The sequence below is a fragment of the Sciurus vulgaris genome (genome assembly GCF_902686455.1).
Source record: "Sciurus vulgaris genome assembly, chromosome: 12".
Lineage (NCBI taxonomy): Eukaryota > Metazoa > Chordata > Mammalia > Rodentia > Sciuridae > Sciurus > Sciurus vulgaris.
The window spans coordinates 99,524,350-99,544,346 of record NC_136473.1 but is presented as its reverse complement, the minus strand read 5'-3'; the positions used below and the strand labels follow the sequence as shown (position 1 = coordinate 99,544,346).

Sequence of the window (19,997 nt, the reverse complement as noted above, 5' to 3'; positions counted from 1 at the left end):
TGTGTGTGGAAACACACACCTTAAAGACACGAGTTTCTAACCAGGTAGTTATAACACAGTGATGCATTACAATCATAGAAGGCTTTATCTGCCCACTCAATAAATATTTATTGGAGGCTCTTTTGTTTTGGAAGTTGCACCAGATAATGGGGGTTGGATAGGGTGGGGAATAAGACAGCATCACTGCCACATGGAACTTAGGTTCTCATCGTGGTGAGGGATAGATGTATATTTTTAAGAACACAGAAACATGAAAATTTGATACTTTTAGATAGTGATTAGAGCTATAATGAAGGTTGGGAGCAACTTTGGATAAGGAAGTCTCATCTAAGGAAGTCACACTGTAGCTGAGGCCCAGAAAATAGAAAGAGCTAGCGGGCAGAAACTGGCAGTCTAAAGCTCCCAGGAGAGGGAACCCCAAACCAATGAGGTTGTGGTCCCAGCACTCACGGAGAACAGAGATAAGGTCACTACAGATGAAGTTTAGCCTTCAAGGTAAGCAGGTGCCAGGCGAGGAGCGCTGAGCTGTAGACTTGGCCCGTGCGTTCATGGACTGGGTGGAGAACAGTTCAGGAGCTCTCCTAACTACAATAGGAAGCTGTTGGAGGGTTGTGTTTTTTTGTTTGTTTTTTCGCAGTGCTGGGGATTGAATCCAGGGCCTTGTGCTTGCAAGACAAGCACTCTACCAACTGAGCTCTCTCCCCAGCACTTGTTGGAGGGTTTTAAGCAGGGAAGGGACCTGATCTGATTTTCAGTGTCAGTCAAACAACACTGAAGATGTAAGGGCAACTGGGTGGGTGGAGGTAACATCAAGAGGTGGAAGTTAAATCTCAAGGCCCGGAAATCCCCTGCCTGTCTATGATGATGTTAGTCACGGTGTTCAAAAATATCATCTGAGGGCAAAGGTCAAAAAGAGGATGAGGTAGGGAGCACTCAATATTTAGCAGTTGAGCAAAGAAGGAGCTGACAAAGGATGCTGTGCACAGGACCCAGTGGGAAGGAAAGGCAGGTGAGTGCAGGGTAGAAGCTGCCAAAGAAGAGTTTCTAGGGACGCAGGGGACCTGAGGGCTCACCTGCTGCTGTGAAGTTAATGAAGGCCGGGGGGCGGGGCCCAGGGGTTTGGCTCTGTGACAGTCACTGGTAATGCTGACCTCTCAGGCTTCAGTGGAGAGGAATGGACGAAAGCCCTTGTACATCTGAACTGTGACTGGTCCCGCCTGTCTGAACTCACTCTTTGGCATCCAGAAAGACCGCACCCTACAGACTCACGGACCTGGGGTAGCATCCTGCTTCTCGGCTTACCACCTTGTGGACTCTGGGGCATCTTAAAGAGCCTTCCTGAGCATTCACTGTTTCTTCTATAGAATGAGAATAATCACATAGCATAGTCAAGGACACTGCTGGCCATCACATACGAGAAGACAGAAGGGGCTCAGCAAGTAGCAGCTTTATCAACCTGCCATCAGCATCTCACCTATGTTGCTTGTCCAGTATGTTCTGGGTGTCGCTGATTCCTTCGCATGGCAAGCCAGGCACAGAATCACCTGGCCTAATATGAGCTACGTGCTCGAAAGTAAAATTGGTTGTGGTAATGACAACTGAACAGGAAATATTTGCAGAGCATCAATAGAAAAATCTCGGAGAGTATAAGTAGAGGGTAAAATTACTAATTCTTTCCTTTTCTCCGCATGAAAACACCCAGGACCTACATTGTTCCAGAATTACTGGAGGCCTGAAAATAGGCTCCTTTTCACATTTTTAAAGAATAAGATGTCCTTCCTTAAAACGTTCTGGAATTGCTTATTTAGTAGTCTCCAAAGTAGAAGTGTCACTCAAAGAAAATCAAATTTAATAAGATGATTCAAAATTTTATTGAGTACCTTTCACATACGGGCATTTTGACGGACATATTCAAATATTCACTATATATTAGAAAACCAATACTTAATTTTGAAAACTAAAGCAATCTTGCTGCTCATAAGACCTTCATTTTTAAAAAGTCCTTCAGTTGTTTCTTCTAGCATATCTTACCTCTCTTCAGTACAGCAATTTATCCAGCACTGAACGCCTCCTTTACACAAAGAGCCTAAGATACTATCATATTCCCATTCCAAAGCTCGGTCTTAACTTAGCCACCATGATGGTAAGTGGAACAAACACCAGACTTAGTGCCAGAAAATCTATTCAAAGCCAGTGGCAACTCCCTGGTTATGTCCTAGAGTGCATCCAAGTATTTCTAACCCTGGAGTCCCCATCAGCAAAACAAGGATTTCAATGCTTACTTGACAAGATTATTTTGAAAACCAAATGAGATAATCTAATGAGATATGAATAAATTAGAAAGCACCTAAAACATGTAAAGTAGCATTATTATTCATGTACAAAGGTGGCTCCTTCTTTGTACATGATCAATAATAAATAGTAATTATTCAACGGCTATTTATCGAGCATTACCATGAGACAGCTATTTTGTTAAGCAGTGAAGACGCAAATTCCAAAATAGATAGTCATTGGCCCTCAGGAACTTCAATTCCAGTGGGGAAATCCAAGCTACTGGGTGGAGGGAAGCATGTGTTGAGCAGGGAGTGGGGCATGGGGTGGGGGTGGAGGGGGACTTCCTGAGGGGCTGATGGCAGAAGGAGCTGCTCCATTACAGACCTAGCAGCAAGAAAAGAAATCCCCAGTCGCTCCCTAGCTGGTTCAGAAGGGTCTCAGCCCCTTAGGACAGGATTTCTCCATCCCAGTACCGCTGACAATGGGATCTGGGTATTTCATAAGGGAGTAGGGGGCACGTTGTCTTGTGCATCAAAGAATGTTTGGCAGCACCCCTGGCCTCTACCTACTAAATGCCAGTAGTGTCATTCTCTCCCAGTGCTGTGACACCAAAGACTTCTTCAGCCACAGACAAATGCCCCTTGAGGAGCAAAATTGCCCCCAGTTGAGAGCTACTACCTCGAGGTCATGGAACACCAGTGCAAGTGCTTATAGGAATGAATTCACACAACTAGTACCTAGACGTACACACGTTAGTGAATGAATGAGCCTCCGGGATTCCTTTGGCATATTCCTTTAGGGTCTCATCCAAGGAAGCCCTGGGCTGCTAATTAAGTTTTAAAAGTACCCAAGTAAGAGGTAATGATAACAACACACTCAGTTATGCATTGCTCTGTGCAGGTTGTATGATCTCAGGCAAGTCTGAGCTACTCTGAGCCTCAGGTCCTCCGATGGGGATAAAAAATTCTGGTTACTATTATGTGAGGTCATTGAGAGAATTAAATGAATAATCATCGTAAAACACGTGGCCCGAGAGATCTTGGCATTCACTCCTTTGTTGAAGTAGACAAGAGGAAACTTACCAGGATGCTCTCCCAGTCCCTGCCAATAAGCTTCGCCCACTATAATGGACTAGTGTCGTCTGGACATACACTGCTTTTGTTACCAATGTGTGGCATGCCTGTGCCAGAAACTGACACACTGCTGTCCAACTCATCCCTCACAAGCAACCGGGATAGCTAAGAGGCTCAGAGAGTTGTGATTGCCAAGAACCACACAGCTCGTAAGTGGCTCCTTGAACTTGAAAGACTCAGCCCTCAGGGCTGGCCAGCCTCCCTGCGGCCACCTCTGTCACACTGAGGCTTGGTTGGGTTGTGGGTCTGAGGAAAATGTTTTCTGTATTCTGTGTCCTGTAACTTCCTATAGACGTAGATGACCAGATCTGGAAATGTCTTCTGAAAATAACAGGCAGGATCTCCAATTTTCTTCTTCATCCTGAAATGAAACACAAGGGGTTTGGTATGCTAGGCCGAGATCTACTTCAGCACTTCACAGCATATGGCCCAGGAGACTCTCTGCTCTCTTAATTTCCACAGCAGAATGAAGGACTTGGGAAAGTGACAGAGCCAGACTCATGTCCTGACTCCTTAGTAACTGTGCAAACTTTAGCCATTTGATCTTTCTGAACCTCAGTTTTTTTCATTCATAAAATGGAAATGATACAATTTCACAATCCCTTATGTACAATCCCCAAATCTGAAAGATCCCTGAACTGCAAGGTTTTGTGTATGCACATGAGTTTGCAGCTAATGTTTTTTGCAAAAAACAACAAAAAAAAAAAAAAAAAACAAAAACAAAAAAAAAAACTGATTTAACTAACATGGAACTTTTGATAGGCTTTTATAACTCTTCATTCACTTTTTCCAGTTGTCCCATCCCCTGTGTTAGTCACATAAGAAGTCACTAGTTTCTGTTCATTGAGGTGCAGCAAAAGCTAAGATGGAAGATAAAAGACCACAGTGATCTCCCTTTTCCCAATAGAGCAGAGGAATTGCATTTATCAAAATAAATTTCCCTCTTTCCATGCAGATATGAATTTAGAATTGGATTTTTTTTTCTGATAAATAGGTGTTTAATGACACATTGCTCTTTACAGAAATGACTAGAGACTTTAGTTAACCATAATTTAGGAATGTATAACCATGCACCACAGATCTGAAATAAACTCATTTCTTACCAAAACTACCTTGTAAACACTGCAACCTTTCTTCTCTCCAAAATGAGCCTAATATCACATGAAAACAGTTGTCAATGGACGAACCAGAAACTTCAATTTATGGACAAAACTATCAACAAGAGGAAAAATGGTAATTTAGTGGTTTGGTAAAAGCAGGGAATTCAGGTGCCCTTTGCTGGGCTGCTTTGCTCTTCCTCGGGTCTTTTGGTCTGTCCTTCAGCACATCCATGCAAGCTCGGGGGGCAGTTTGGATGAGCCACCAGAAGCTTATACACTTCTTTGGAGCTCCCCGCTGAGCTGATCCTCTTTTCCCCAGCCATTGCTCTCAACAGACACTTGTCCGAGGGCTCCATGGCTTCCACAGAAACCTTCCTCCACACAGGTGTAGTCTGACAGTGATACTGCTTCAAGGTCCCGTACCTGACAGCAGACACCTGGGCAGCTCCATCCGGAACTGCTCGCTCTCCAGCAGCAGGGTCACAGCGCTGCAGGACCCTCCCTGCCAGTTGCTCTCATTTCACTTATGATCCACAAGAATGGAAAACCAAAAAAACTTACCATTTGTTTTTTTCCTCGTTAATGTGTTCTCCCATATTCCGAATGAACTTCAGCAGATCACCCACAGTGTCCTTGTAGAAATTGCCTTTTTTTTCATAGAACTTATTCATGGCTTTCATAACGTGTTCATCAATCTAAAAAATGAAACATTACACAAAAATGTAGTGGTGACCCAAATAAATTCTGATGACATGTTAATACCATAAGGCAAAATATACATTTGAATATATGGTGCCTTTTACTCATTGCTAACACAAATTAATATAAAGAAAAGAATGCAAGTAAATGCTTTACACCAAAATGTCAAATGTAGTTGTTTGGATGGCAGATTAGAAGTGACTTTAAATTTGTGCCTAAATTTTCCAAGTGAATTGTTTTCATAAGAAGTTAAATACATTAAAACATGGTTAAAAACATCTTTGACTACTACAGTAGGAAATCTGCTCATTAAACTATGCACATTTTTATCCTGTGGCTGTCCCTCCAAATTCACACTTGATTACATTTCCTCCTTGAAGAGGCTTGCTCAGATGGAGAGCAGGCCTGGCGGCCACATCCAAAGCTAGCATGGTTGTTTTTTTGTCTGTTTTTTTAAAGTATATTTCTGAGACTTCTCTTTGCCTCTAGTGTCCCAAAATTACATCTTCATATTCATGTCTGCCACCCGGTAGGTATCCCCACATTTGGAAAGAGTTTGGGGTAAGAGAAGAAGTTGAAACAACCATGAAGCTAGAGTCACTTAAGAGGAGCCACTGGTGATTGGACCAACCCTAAGGGGACCCTGCCAAGAGTGCCCAAGTGCTCTCCGTGGGGAGTATTGGAGAGAATGCTGAGCAGGGTAGGGTGGTGGTGTGGATAGGCTGGGAAACACATGCAGTAGAAGGTCTGGAAAACTTGGGCACTAGACATGTGCTCTTGAAAACAACCATGTGACCACGAAAATGAGCAAGTCATGCAAATCAATAAGAAAGTGAAAGCCTAAGTATATAAAGAATTCAAAAAGCTTAACAACAAAATAATAATAATAATAACCCAATCGATAAATGAGCAAAAGAACTAGACACCTTTCAAAAGGTGAAATACAAATGGTCAACAAATATATGAAAAAAAAATGTTCAACATCTTTAGCAATCAGGGAAATGCAAATCAAGACTACACTGAAATTCCATCTAACACCAGTCAGAATAGCAGTAATCAAGAATGCAAATAATAAATGCTGGAGAGGATGTGGTGGGGGAGAGCAATTATATACAATTTTGTTGGCATTGTAAATTAATGCAACTCCAATGGAAATCAGTATGGAATTTCCTCAAAGACTAGGAATGGAACAGGGCTAGGTGCTTCTCAACAGATGAACAATGAAAATGTGGCATATATACACAATGGAGTTTTACTCAGCCATAAAGAATGAATTTATGTCATTTGCAGGAAAAATGGATGGAACTAGAGACCATTACGTTAAGTGAAATCAGCCAGACTCAGAAAGTCAAGGGTTGTATGTTTTCTCTTATATGAATGCTAGAGAGGGAAAGGAAGAAAAAGAGAGAGATAATCTCATGAAAATGGGAATGATACCAGTAGAGGAAGGGGACCAAGGTGGGGAGAAGGGTAGGGAAAGAGGAGGTACTCAGGAACAAAATTGAATGAATCATGTTACGTGCACGTAGGAAAATGTAACAATGAGTCCCACTATTACGTATAACTGTAATGTACCAATAAACAAATAAATGAAATGGGAATGACAAGGCAAGACTTGAACTCAATCAAAATTCAATATAAGTCAATAAAATTTAGGGAAAAGAACCAATGCATTTAGGAAAAAAAGGAACAGGTGTTTCTTCCCAGCTTTGCCAATCTCTCGCTGCCCCAGCCCAGGGACTTTAGCTACCACCTCTGGGCCTCGCTTTCCTCCACGATTAAAGGAGTTGGTGGAGTTGATGGCATCCCAGCACGTGGGTCAAAGTGTCTGCAGCACTCCACCTCCGCAGTCATTTTTCCCAGCTTCGAACCTGCTGCACCCTTCCTGGTTCTGCCTTTGAAAGACCATTTGGCTATACCTCGGCTTCCCTATCTGCAAAACAGATTATTACCACAGCTCTTCTAAAGATTAAACATGGTGACTTCAAGCCCTGAGAACTATGGCCACCACATAGTAGTCAAGAGCTACATAATCGTCAACTGTCCCTGTCATCTGTTCCAGTTTCAAATGTCTCTGTTTCCACAAGATTGAGATGAAGTTTTACCGATGTTCATTTAGCAAAGAGTCATGTCGGACCTACTTCAGGCGAGTGAGACAGCAGACATGGTGGAACTTAGAGACTAGCAAAGAAAGCAGATGCTAAGCTAGTCATTACGAGTGCAAGATGTAGTCTAGAGACAAGCGAGGGCAGAAAAGCAAAAAGAGAACCAGAAGCAAAGAGTATGGGGGAAGCAGAGGCCTGGGGCAGGGAAGCTGCTGGTTTTAGTTGAAGGCCTGAGTATGGATCTCTCAGTCTGTGGGGCACCCGGCCCACGTCACACAGCATTATTTCTGCAGGAATCCAGCCCCACAAGGACTGGGCATATTCTGCTTTGTCTGCCCAGCTTCGTCTGCCTTGGCCTATATGATAGATGTTTGTTAATTCACCCTAATGAAAGTTCTGATGCTAAAGGCCAGATTGAGATGCTGATGGATTCTGTAGAGCTCACTATACTTAGTTCAAATCAAGCAGATTTTCTTGAAGAGGGAGAATTTGAAAGATCATCTTTTCTGTGTAGTGTGCTTCTTCGGGCAGCATGTGGGTCTGTATGTGGATGCCCACAGCTAGGTGTTCATAGGCAGAGGAGGCAGCCGCCTCCCAGGGCGGAAGTGTCCCATGGAGAGTGTCTGCTCTATCAGTCTCTGTTAGGCTCTGTTCAATCAGCCATGCTGTCACTATGGTAATAGGTCCTTGGTCAGGCTTGAGAGAAAGATTCCTGGGCTGGGTCAAGGTCATCCCAAGGCTGGAACAGGAGTCTGTCACAGGCTTGTCTCTGAAAGTGGGAGCAGAGACCTGAAAGAGCCGGGGATGAGATGGGGGGCTTAGATGGAGAGGGAGGGAGGGAGGATCACCCTTTCACTTCCTGGTTGGTATTAAAAAAAAAAAAAAAAAAAAAAAACCTAACATAAAATATCACATGGTTTCATCCCCAAATAACACCTGCACCACAGAAATTGTTCATACCTTAGATGTCCACTGGTCAAAACTTCTGGGAGGTTCAGATGACCCAGGTTTTAGTCGTTTGAGGATCTCACTTTTAGTTTTTCCACGTTTGATATCAGATTCATTTCCCACATCCCGAAGTGCCCTATAGCGTCTAAGAAGGACAAAATCATCATGGTCATTCCATTCTTCCCATCATTTGCAGGAAGAGAAAACTGTTAGATTTTGGATTTTAATAAAGACAATAAAGCTTTTAAAATTCTGCATGATAGAAGAGGCAGCTCTTTCTTCCCCCTATTCTTCAGAAGAGGAAACCAGAATAAAGGAGGTTAAATCGCCTTACTAAGGTCACACAGCTGTATATGCCAAGCAGAGAGAACAGTCTGGATTTGCCGATTCCTGGCCCTGACCCCTGCCAGTACCACCCCACCCTCTCCATTCTGAGGCCTGAGAGTCACACTTGAGTTCCACTTACTTCTCCCAGGTCCAAAAGAAAGGATGACCCAGAAGGTCACCCAGATGGTCCTTCACGGTTTCCCAAGGACAGAACAGGTGATCGATGAGGTCCTTAATTTCTTCATCTGGAGAAAGTTCAACCACCTTTTCATTGCTTTGAGCCTTCAGCTCCTCAAAAGGAGTTTCTCCTTTCTTTACCACATAGAGGACCAGCCGTCCAAGAGCCTACACAAAAACCACAAATCAAGTCAAAGGGTCTTATGAAGAACCTCTTCTTGATTTTGGTAAGCTTGGATAGTGTGTGCTGGAAGGAGCCTTCAGGCTTGTTAGGGAAAGAAGACACAGATTCATGCATGGAATTCTTCAAAGCAGTGTACAGTCCACACAGTTTAAAAGGTAATCCCAGGGTACAGTTTTCAGGGGGTGTTACATGGAGGAGGTAAGGCTGGAACTGGGTGTCAAAGGAACTGATGGAATATAGAAAAATTAGAGAAGGGAGAAGGTTTTAAACAAGGTAAATACTGAGGGACTGGCTGGGATCTGGGATCTTGGGTCCAGGCCTACATAAGGCAGCAGATGAGAGAGACTGTCCAGGGAGAAACAGCACAGTGCAGTCCAGGGGTTAGACCATGGCAGGGAGAAGAGGCAGAGAAGGAGGCCAGCCTAGGACCCCTGCACTAGGCACCAGTCATGGGAGGAGCTGACATCTGCAGCTGCTGAACCAAGAGGCCAGACACATGGGTGAAGGGCCCAGTGGCTACTCTCCAGAAAAGAACTGCCCCACAGGAGCCAGATCCACCAGAGGCTTAGGTCTGCAGGGCCAGGCTCCATGTCCTGTCAGGAGCAACAGTTATGTCAGGGAATTGAAGTTTTAGGCCAAGTTTTGTCTCTTTCCAGTTGGGGATGGACCCCATTCCTTCCTGGAATTTTCTTGGCGCCTCAATAGCTGACGTTCTTTGGAGCTGAGCACTTGAGTTTGAACAGAGTGGGAAAAGAAGTCTCGTTCATCTTATCCTTAGGCAGAAAATCCCTCCTGAAGGAATTGAGGCCATATTTGGAAATACCTTCTGGAATTATTTAGAAAAAAAGGAATAGCGTGTTCAATTTAGTTACTTATTTAGCTAGGGAGGGAGAAAGAGATAATAAGAGACTAGAAAGGGGCCACAGTGACAGGTAGTGCCACACAGACCCCACCATTACGCCTCTCCTCTGCACTGCAAAAGCCCTGTGGGAGATGCCCGAGAACGTGCCAGTGACTGCCGAGGAGGATAGTGAGCAAGACAGAGTGTTGGGAGTCAGGGACTTTGAAAGTTCTTTCCTTTCTGGTTAAAAAGTAACTTCCTCTAATTGGCACTCAGGTAATGAACAAACAAGGAAACAGAAAGAAGAAAAAGAAAACTGGGTTGTAGAAATTACCTCTAGGTCTCTCCTGATTTCCTGTGGGTCTCCAGTCCACTTGATGCTCTGATCAAAATCTGCTAAGTGAACAGCATTCTTGGAATCTAAGGGACAGTACGAAGAAGCGCATGGAAAATATCCATGCTGCATGATGCAACAGTCAATTGATTTAAATAAACATGTAACATGAGGTATAATCCATCTTCTCTGAAGAAGGTAAATAATAATGTTATTTACGCCTCCAAAACTGTCCTGTGCAGTTAACATTTGATTTACTAGGGATCTGCCAGGGGCAGGATATAATTTTATTTTTTCCAGGCCAGAGAGTAGGAAAGGATGAAGATAAATTTAATCAGCTTCCCATTTGTGCAGTTCCTGAGGCAAGCAGCACAGATTTGTAAAGCAGCTGCTGGAGAGAGAGAGTTAAGGGTCCATCCTACGACCAACAAACAGCAGCCAGCAAGGCTCTACACACAAGACCATCTCGGCAGAGCCATCCACAGACTAAGCCAATCATTCACTGCCCACTCTGACAATTCAGGCAGTTACCAAGGGTCAGTGATGTGCATTTGATGAGTCCCTGATTCCTTGTCCCCTCAGGTTCTTCTTCCCGAGAAGAAAGCAACTGAGCCCTCAGACAGAGGGATGGTGAATGTGAGGGGTCAGGAACAAGACAAAAAGAGGGTAGTGATTTATCCCTCAGGATATGGCCCCTGCTTCTGGCTTGAAGAAGTCAGAGAAAGAAGGCTGGGTAACCCCAAGCAAGATGAGGGCCAGTGCAATGGCTTGCCTCTAGAACCCCTTTGATTCCAAACATAGACATTCAAACTGCGGGAATCGAGAGCCTAACCAAAATGAATTCATTAAATTATTCAATGTGTTTATTGAGAGTCAAAATGATGGGGGAAGGAGAACACCATCCAAGAGTTTAAGATTTGTCTCCAAACAAGGAGATAGATATTAAATGAGTAAGTACACAAATAAATGTGAAAATCGTTGCAATTTTGGAAATATTAGCAAATACAGGATGCTCTGTGATAACTATCTAAAATGTCAAGGTGGGCTATGGCTGGTTGGCTTAATTTAGGGGAACACCATGCCAAGACAGTCTTGGATGTAGAGCATTGTTGGTTGGTTGCTCTTTAGCCATAGGGAAGCTACATGATTAGCGTGTGTTGGGATGTCTTTCTTAAGGAAGAAACACTTAGACTAAAAAGCTAAGTAGAATTCCAGACCGGAATTCCCAAGACTGAGAGGAACCTGGAGAATTCCAATCTGATGGAAAGAAGGTCCAAGGGTCCAGAGAACAGGGACAAGGTCAGGAAGTAGCTCGCATGAGTTCGAAGAGGCAGACAGGGTGTGGATGGAAATCCAGGGATGGTTTTCAGTAACTGAACCAATAACTTCCTTCATTGTTGAAGTCACTTGGAGTTGAGTTTTCTGCACGTGCATCCCAAGGGGCCTAACTGGAACACTTCATCGCTCTTCTAACACACGGCCCGAACTTTTACTATTAGACTCAACAGATAATATTAAAGGCTTATAATTTTTTTAGGCTTAGTTTCTACAATTAAATCACAAATACCAATGACCAGTTAGTGGGCAGTAGGATGAAATCTGCCCTCCCCACAGCTACCAATGAGCCTGCATGTCATTCCTCTAGTATTAGGTTGTTTCTTTCTTCTTATTGGATTTTAAGAGTCCTTTGTATATTTTGCTAACAATTCTCTACGTGACCTGTCTTTTGCAATTATTTTTCTCCCAGACTGTAACCTGTCTTCCCACCTCTTGAACTGTCTTTTATAGAGCAGAAATGTTTATATTTTAATCAAGTCAATTAATTCTTATTGCTTATCCATTTTTTTTCCTTCATAAATCATGCCTTTGATATTGCATCTAAAAAGTCATCACCAAAGCCGAGGGTGTCTAGATTTTTCTCCTATGTTATCTTCTAGGACTTTCATAGTTTATAATTGGTGTTGAGACGAGGGATTCTCAGGAGCTGAGTATGTCATGAGGGATCTACCTTCGCAAATGCCATTATCAAATCATTATTATGTTATGCTAAGAGTGGGTTTGTTGTTAACCAAGTTCGGCTTCCTCTCACTCTCTTGCCCTCTCTTGCCCTTCTGCCTTCCTCCATTAATGGCATAGCAAGAAGTTCCTTGCCAGATGCCAATGGACTTCCTAGCTTCCAGAACCACACGAACTTAATCTCTATTAAATTACCCAGTCTGTGGCCTTCTGTCTTAGCAACACACAAGAAGACTGAGACAGGGACTCACCTATCAGGATGTTGCCTGGCTGCAGATCCTGATGCGTGTAATCATGCAACGAGTGCAGTTCAAAAACAGCCTTAAATATAGGTAGTAGGACATTTCGGGCAAACTCGTCTTCCTCGTTCTCCACAGCCTCCCCTCTGTGCACATCCAAGTGCTCTTGCAGAGTCTCTTCACAGAGGGCAACGCACACATATAAACAGCCCTTGTTGCTCTCTGTCCCGTAGAATGTCACCACGTTACTGTTCTCCCGGCAGCTCTGCAGACAGGAGACTTCCTTTTCTGCACGCGCGCTGTCCTCCGGGAAGAGCTTCACAGCCACCTCTTGCTCCTCAAAGAAACCCAGGTAGATGCCCCCTTCAGAAGTGTCAGCAATTTTATAGTCATCATCCATAAATATCTTGAGTCTGCCAATCATAGGGCGGTACATTCCGTGGAGCTTTCTCAGGGCTGGCCCCCAGCGTGAACTCTGAGGCTGCCAGTCCTCGGCAGGCGGGTGGAACTGTTCCTTGGCTCCATATCGGTGGAGAAGGTTGACCAGGGAATGGTCGTAACACCGCCTCGCCATCCTCACCAGCGGCCCGCAGTCGGTGCTGGCCCCCTTCTGGCACAGCAGCTCGGCCATCCTTCTCAGTTTGAGCTCCACGGCAACCAGCAGTGCTGTTTTGCCCTCGCTGTCTGTATCATCAAGCTCTATGTGCGGCTGTTCCAGAAGCATCTGTACCAAACCAACGTGCTTCTTTTCCACCGCCAGGATCAGGGGCGTCTTCCCTCTCTCTCCTCTCACGTTGACGTCCGCCCCATGACGCAGCAGAAGGCGGGTAACATCCTCCACATGGCTATCAGGGGAGCTCTGAAGAGCGTGGATCAAGGCATTTCTGCCCATGTTGTCCCTGGCCTTGACGTCCGCTCCCATCTCCTCGAGGAGAAGCCTCACGACCTCTGCGTGGCCACCTTCGGCAGCATCCATGAGCGCCGTGGCCCCGCCTTTCCTAAGCCGCTTCTGGTGCTCCTTGGTGTTCCGATGCAAATTCACCGCGGCTCCCTTCTCAAAAAGGAATCGCAGGGCTTCCACGTGACCACGCCCAGCCGCTTCCATGAGCGCTGTGAAGCCATTAGAGTCACACTCGTTGACATCTGCTCCTTTGGAAAGGAAAAGCTGCAGCAGCTCCACGTTTCCCACGATGCCAGCGATGATGAAGGCAGTGGCCCCGTTCCGCTTCCTCTGGTGAGGGTCGGCACCGTAACGGAGCAGAAGTTCCACAATGTCCTCCCTGCCACATTGGACTGCATTATGCAAAGACGTCCAGCCGCCCGCCTCTTCCTGGCAGTTGACATCAGCCCCTCTGTCCAGCAACTGCTGGATTTCACTGACATCTGCATCTTCCTTTTTAACAGCTTTAATCAACTTAAGCTTGTCTTCCACTGCAGCTGTCCCACTGCTGGAGGACGTGGGTTCCTCCTGGATGGCCTTTTCATCCTTGGTCTCCATGGTGGTAAAGGCCACTGGCTGCAACTTCTTTGTGTTTTCTTTCAGAAAATGACAGCTTTTCTCCTTGGGACTTGATCACAGGCTTGGCGTGAACACTGGGATTACCTGGCTGCAGCCAGCAGCACGAAGAACGATGCTCTCAGCCTTTTGACAGCCCACCTGGACACAAGGGAGGCACTGTGTCCTTTCAGAACAGGGAAAACACGTTTGAATCACAGACATTAGTTTTCCTAGCAACTTGTTGTAAACACCTCTACTTACTTATTACAGAACTTCTAACTTACAGAATATTGTGTATATATCTAAATGAGAGTCATGAATAATATTTTACTATATTTCTATGGACTTTAAAAAACACAGTCATAATCATGCTGGGTAAGTAACTTTGCATCCTGCTTCCTTCCATTTAATGCCATACAATACAAAATTTCCTGTTACAAAATCTTTTTAAACATTTTTAGTGGTATGTAATAGGCCATCATAGTTGTTTCATTTCTCTATGACTGCTTTTTTAATGTTTTAAATAATATTTTTTAATTAAAAATTTTGAATAATTCTGAATGAATGTCATTTGGGCTGGGGATGTAACTCAGTGATAGAGCGCTTGCCTAGTACATGTGAAGCACTGGTTCAATCCTCAGTACTACATAAAAATAAATAAAACAAAGGTATTGTGTTCATCTACAACTAAAAATATTTTTTAAAAACTCAGCTCATTTAACTCATTAACTTTTGATAGCTCTTATGGTAGATTTCAAAGAACTGCATGACTGGTCAAAAGTTTTGTTGCATTTAGCATTCTTAATCCATATTAACAAATTTCTTTTAAATAAGCATTTACTAACAAAAGATAGTTTCTTAAAAAAAACTCATTTAATAGGAAAAGTGTACTTCATGATTTTTGTTTATTTGCATTTCTTTTATTGCCTTGGTTGACTTGGTGCATGTCCTCTTTGTACACCTGAGTGTCAATTCAAAGTAGGAGTGGAAAGAACTTGAATTCTGACCCAGTGAGCTCTCAGTTTGAGGACGTGGTAGTATCACTTTTGACTGTTACTTCCTGATTGTGTAATCTGAGATTGTTCAGTTCCAACTTCCTCCAATGGGGACAATAATAAACACAGTCATGTGTGTAAAGTGCATTAAAGTTCAGCATGTAGCAAATATCAGGACTCGATGAATTGCAGAGTTAATCATGTCCCTTTACGAAAAAAAAAAATGTAATGAATCTTAACCTCCCCACCCATTGCATATCCGTACTACACAAACAGAGTGGCGGGCCTGTCACCTTCGTCCAACTGCGCTCAGCTCTGAACACCCAAGATCTCATTCAATCAAGTCAGCCTCTGTTTGAAAATTTAACGGCACTGGTTACAGCATTCTCAGAGCCAACCCTTTTGAGGTCTAATCAGTTGTGCAACTTAAACATGATCAGCCGGCAGTGAAATTTTTGAAGCAAAGTTAGTGTAGATGGTCCCGGTCACAATCGAATAGGAGGAGAGCTGGAATCCATAAAGGAGCAGAGAAGGAAAGAAAATCAGGAAATCCTGAGCAAAACACAGAGTACAGAAAAGAAAGTCCTGCTTTCAGTTTCATTTTCCCCTGTGATCAGAGAAGCCCCAGAATCTACAGAGGACTTAAGTAAATAGGGGCTGGGTTGTCACAGCTTGCAGGAAAGGGCTCAGGTCCCCGGGGCTCCTGGGAGGGGCCGCTCTGCCCACTCCTTCCACCACCCCAGCCCCTTCCATCTCCAGTCCCAAAGAGCAAAGCGTTTTTCAAAGTGACTTCGCGCGCCTTCAGCTCTCCTCCCGCTGCCCATTTTACCTTCCACGCTCAGGGTCCTCCCCGGTCATTCTTTCTGCAGCAACTAATCCTAGAGGGCTGTTCCCCGAGAGAAAACATTTCCTCTTGGCACGTCCCTCAGCCCTCAGGGCGGAGCCAAGAAAGGAATGAGGGAGACAGCAGAGGGCGAGCTCGGCAGCCACGCGCAGGTTGGCTCAGCCCGGGCACTTGAAGCTCCCAGAGAGGAGTCACGGCTCTTCTGACAGCTGGAGACTGGGTTGATGTCCAGACTCGGCTGCGCACCTTGCAGCCTCTCAACCTGGTGGGCTGCAGCAGCCGGCTCCATGCGTCACCCTGGTGTCTTTTCCATGTTAGTGCAAATCCCTTGTCTTCTTAGCGGGAAAGAAGGGAAAATAAACACCGACCCCCTTACTCACTTAATTACTATTTGCCAAGCATTGGCTCTGTTGGCAGTCATTACTGTAAACGCTTGGGATACAGAGTTTTGCCCAGCAATCCTGCGGTTCTCCACGGAGCTTGCATCTTTGTAGAAGGAGATCATAAACAATTGAAAGAAAAAAAAAAAAAAAAAAAAAAACAACATTTACTAGGATTTCAGTTATGAAACATGCAGTCCCAGACTGTCCCTAACTCCTGGTGGACATCATGGCTGCTACCATCCGGTGCCCTCAAACTTCAGCTCTGTACATGCTGCTTTGCTACCTGAACAATGGTAATGAGAATGACAATATCAGACAATGAACAAAATAAGTAAGTCATAAATATATTTTATGATGAAAATCTACAGGGAACAATAAAGTAGAATCAGGAGGGTTAAACATAGCAGAGTAGAGAACATGCTTTTACTTGGAGTTGAGGAGGTCCTCATTCAAAAGGTGACAGCTGAGCACAGAATTGAGGAAAATACAGAAGTATGCTATGTAAATCCCTTGGCAAAAGCTCAATAATCAAAGGGATCAGTGAGTGCAAAGGTCCTGAGGCAGGAGCAGGACTGGTATGATCAAGGAGCATCACAGGGGCCAGTGAGGTTGGAACAGAGTGAGGGAGAAAAGGTAAGAAGTGGAGGATCAGGTCATGTAGGGCCTTGGGGACCAAGGTAAGGACTCTGGCTTCAACACTGAGCAAGATGACAGTCACTGGAGTGTTGCCATAGAGGAGTAACATAATCTTAATTATATTTTTAGAGGATCATTTCTGTGCTGTGTTGAGAAGAACCTGGGAAGTGGAAGTAAAGGTAAATATTGAGAAATCAGGAGGTGTTAAAAACCAAATGTGGACTCCATTTGGGAGTCCTACAGTGAACCACATCCTAACTGTATGCAAACTCTCTGAACCCCTAATTTACCAGTGTGCTTTTGTAAAAAATAGCTGAGTCAGCCAATCAGCAGCCGAGCTTCAGGAACCGCAGGTGGCCACCTCGTGAGACCAGGTTCAAATAAGGCAAGGGCCGAGCTATAACCAATAGAGCTGCCTCTCTACCTCACTTCCCATTTTCTGTCCATAAATGCTGCCTGACCACATTGCAGGTTCAAGTTCTCTAAACCTCTTCTGCTTTTCAGGGCTGCCTAATTCATGAGTCATTCTTTGCTCAATTAAACTCTGCTAAATTGCTAGGTATGGTGGCACAGGCCTGTAACCCCAGGGACTTGAGAGCCTCAGGCAGGAAGATCACAAGTTCAAGGCCAGTCTCAGCAACTTAGCAAGGCCCTCAGCAACTTAGTAAGACCTGGCCTTCAAAATAAAAAATAAAGGCTCAGTGGTAAAATGCCCCAGGGTTCAACTTTTGGCGGGAATACCAAAATAAATTTTGAATTAAAAAAAGAAAAAACCTCCACTAAATTTGCCGCTTTTCTTTTCGCAGAGGGTATTGCCATAACCCAGTGAGAGCCAAAGTGGTCCAGATCAGGGCAGTAGCAGAAAGGCCAGGTGGATATTAGTCTCTCCTAAGCAGAAGATTTGACAGACTCCAGGAGAATGCTTTCCTTTCTACTCAGGTTGACGTACGTGTGCAGGAACACACCTGTAGTGAGAACACTCAGGTGTACTAACCTGTGCCACCAGGCAGAACTCACCTCAGGAACACAGGGCATCTTAGCAAAAGGAAGCCAGGGGCTTGTTCCAGGGTCTGGGCAGTGTTGGGTGATTTGAGGTTATGTTCCCAGTTGGGTGCTGCCAGGAAGAGGGAGCAATTTGATGATTGTCGCCTTAATTATCATAGTCTAGGAAACAAAGAGCACAGGGGAGTCAGAGTTGGCATCGACTCAGGAGCAGCAAAAGCTCACGCGAGCCAGAGAGGAGGACATCCGGTTACTCCCGTAGTGGCACAACCATCTCATCCGCCTCCTGTGCAGCCCTCGTCAGGAAGTGGCCTTACTTCTGCTTCATTCCGCCGTGGTCAAGGGATGACCTGGTCTACTTGCTGCTGACATTCTCTACATACGGCTGGTAGCTGCCCACTCCTGGGATCATTTTTCTAATTTTTGTTTTCTCTCTTCTCATCTTTAGAGTTAAGACATAATTCCAAATGTTTATTGATTTTACAAAATGAGGAATGAGCTCCATTTGAAAAAATTCAACTGGTCTGAATGGATCATTTTGGAAAACTAAATATTACTTCCCTTACCCAGACACCTCCTTCCTAGAGGAGAGTTTTAAATGGCACTGGGTCAGACCCCACATAGGTATTTCTGATAGTTTTTTTGTTTGTTTGCTTGTTTGCTTGTTTTTGGTACCAGGGATTGAATCCAGAGGTGCCTAACCACTGAGCTACATCCCCAACCCTTTTTATATTTTGAGACAGGATATCACTAAGTTGCTTAGGGCCTCGCTACATTGCTGAGGCTGGCTTTGAATTTGTGATCCTCCTGCCTCAGCCTCCCGAGCCACTGGGATTGCAAGTGTGCCCCACCCTGGCAGGCTAACTGGTTCTTAAGAGGTAAGCTGCTACTCTGGTTTGAAAAATATTCAGTGGACGTTTTCTAGAAACCCACTTCCAGAAAGGATATGGGGACCCTTATAAGAAAAAGCAGAGATACAATAAAACTCTAAACTACTAACGCAAAAACAAGAAATGCAATGAATAATGGAGGAGAACTATCACATTTCACCAAACCCTTAACTCGGGGTCAAGGTCAAGCAGAGAGGAAATCACCATTTATTAGTTCAAAACCTGGTTTGCTGGGGGTAGGTGCTGTTGTCATGTCCCCCAGCAAGCATGAAAGGAGAGGTACCTAGCACCTACCCCTAGCACCTACTCTTAGGGGAGAGGTAAGTACCCCGCCCGGGGAAGGGCAGGAGCTAGAACATGGAGATACAGAGGAGTGTCAGTCCCGTGGGTCAGCATGAGGTAGGAACTATGAAAATCCCCAGGCCATCTTGAACCAGGAGAATCAAGGAGGAGGTGGCCCAAGACAGGAGGAGTCTGACCACTGCCCCAGCAGGAGAAGAGATCCGTCTGTCCATAAAGAGACCCCAGCCCCTGGGCTGGCTTCTAAGATCCAGATTCTAAAGAAGGAATCACCAAGTGTGGTGGGCCAACAGATCTGGTTCCATGAGAATGTTATAGGCCAGACAGACTCCATTTTGCTCTGAGACTCCATGTTATGTAGGAAATAAACTTCTCCCATGGGAACATCCCGCCTCTGTACCCATCAACAATTGCTTAGCTTCTCCTGTGGGAACACCCCACCTCTGTCTCCATTATCAGTTACTTAGCATGACATGTTTAGCAATACAAAATGACAATTCTTATGTAATGAAAAATTGCTCTCTTTTGATTCCTATTGCTCCTAAACAATGTACCATGTGAACAGTGATTGTGTGGATGTTAGTAACCATTCTTCAGTTTGTACCTAGGTAAGGGTCATTTTGACCCATTTCCCCCTCTGTTGATGATCTCATGTGTTAGTTTGTAATTTCGCATCATAGCAACAGACACTTATGATTGATGTGATTTTTGGTATAAGAACCCCTACAACCCTATGTTTGGGGCTGTTCTCCCAACAGCCATTTTTTGGGGCATTGTGTGAGACAGTCAGCCGGCCGGCTTAATAAAGACTCTCAAATTTGGATTTCTCAGTGGTGATCTGTCTGTTCTTAAGTTGTGCCCCATAACACAAGGACCCAGAGGAGCAGGCCCAGGAGTGGGTGGGAATCCTAAACTGGGGAGGGGGAAAAAAAACAAGGCCAAGTCAAACGGTGAGGACAGCGTCCTCCTTCCTTCTGGCTGCCCCCTTCCTATACCCAAGATGTCAGAATTGAGCAGTGTCCTCCCTCTTTCCTTCCTTTGACCAAAAAAGACCCCTGGACTGCAGGGATTG

General features: G+C 44.6%; 1 protein-coding gene across 2 annotated transcripts; it reads right to left on the bottom strand.

Moving 5' to 3' along the window:
- Positions 1 to 1,806: 1,806 nt before the first annotated feature.
- RNASEL (ribonuclease L) lies at positions 1,807 to 15,839 on the bottom strand. 2 transcript variants are annotated; one of them, XM_079107539.1, is made up of 8 exons: positions 15,700 to 15,839; positions 12,390 to 14,059; positions 10,123 to 10,208; positions 8,726 to 8,931; positions 8,272 to 8,404; positions 5,069 to 5,202; positions 4,511 to 4,558; positions 3,640 to 3,768 (listed from the first exon to the last, which is right to left on the bottom strand). In XM_079107539.1, the coding sequence occupies exons 2-7, from the start codon at positions 13,873 to 13,875 to the stop codon at positions 4,516 to 4,518; spliced, it is 2,088 nt and encodes a 695-aa protein (XP_078963665.1). In that variant the 5' UTR covers positions 13,876 to 14,059; positions 15,700 to 15,839; the 3' UTR covers positions 3,640 to 3,768; positions 4,511 to 4,515. The 2 variants fall into 2 exon arrangements, with proteins under 2 accessions (XP_078963664.1, XP_078963665.1); XM_079107538.1 differs by lacking the exon at positions 4,511 to 4,558 and having other exon boundaries at positions 1,807 to 3,768.
- Positions 15,840 to 19,997: the final 4,158 nt, after the last annotated feature.

Bases quoted from the DNA above. Each gene is read 5' to 3' on its own strand.
- RNASEL (XM_079107538.1), bottom strand. From the start codon at position 13,875: ATGGAGACCAAGGATGAAAAGGCCATCCAGGAGGAACCCACGTCCTCC. The intron at 8,405-8,725 runs GTAAGTGGAACT...TGTCCTTCTTAG, and splicing joins TTCTTTTGGACCTGGGAGAA to ACGCTATAGGGCACTTCGGG. The intron at 3,769-5,068 runs GTAAGTTTTTTT...GTTTCATTTCAG, and splicing joins AACGAGGAAAAAAACAAATG to GATGAAGAAGAAAATTGGAG.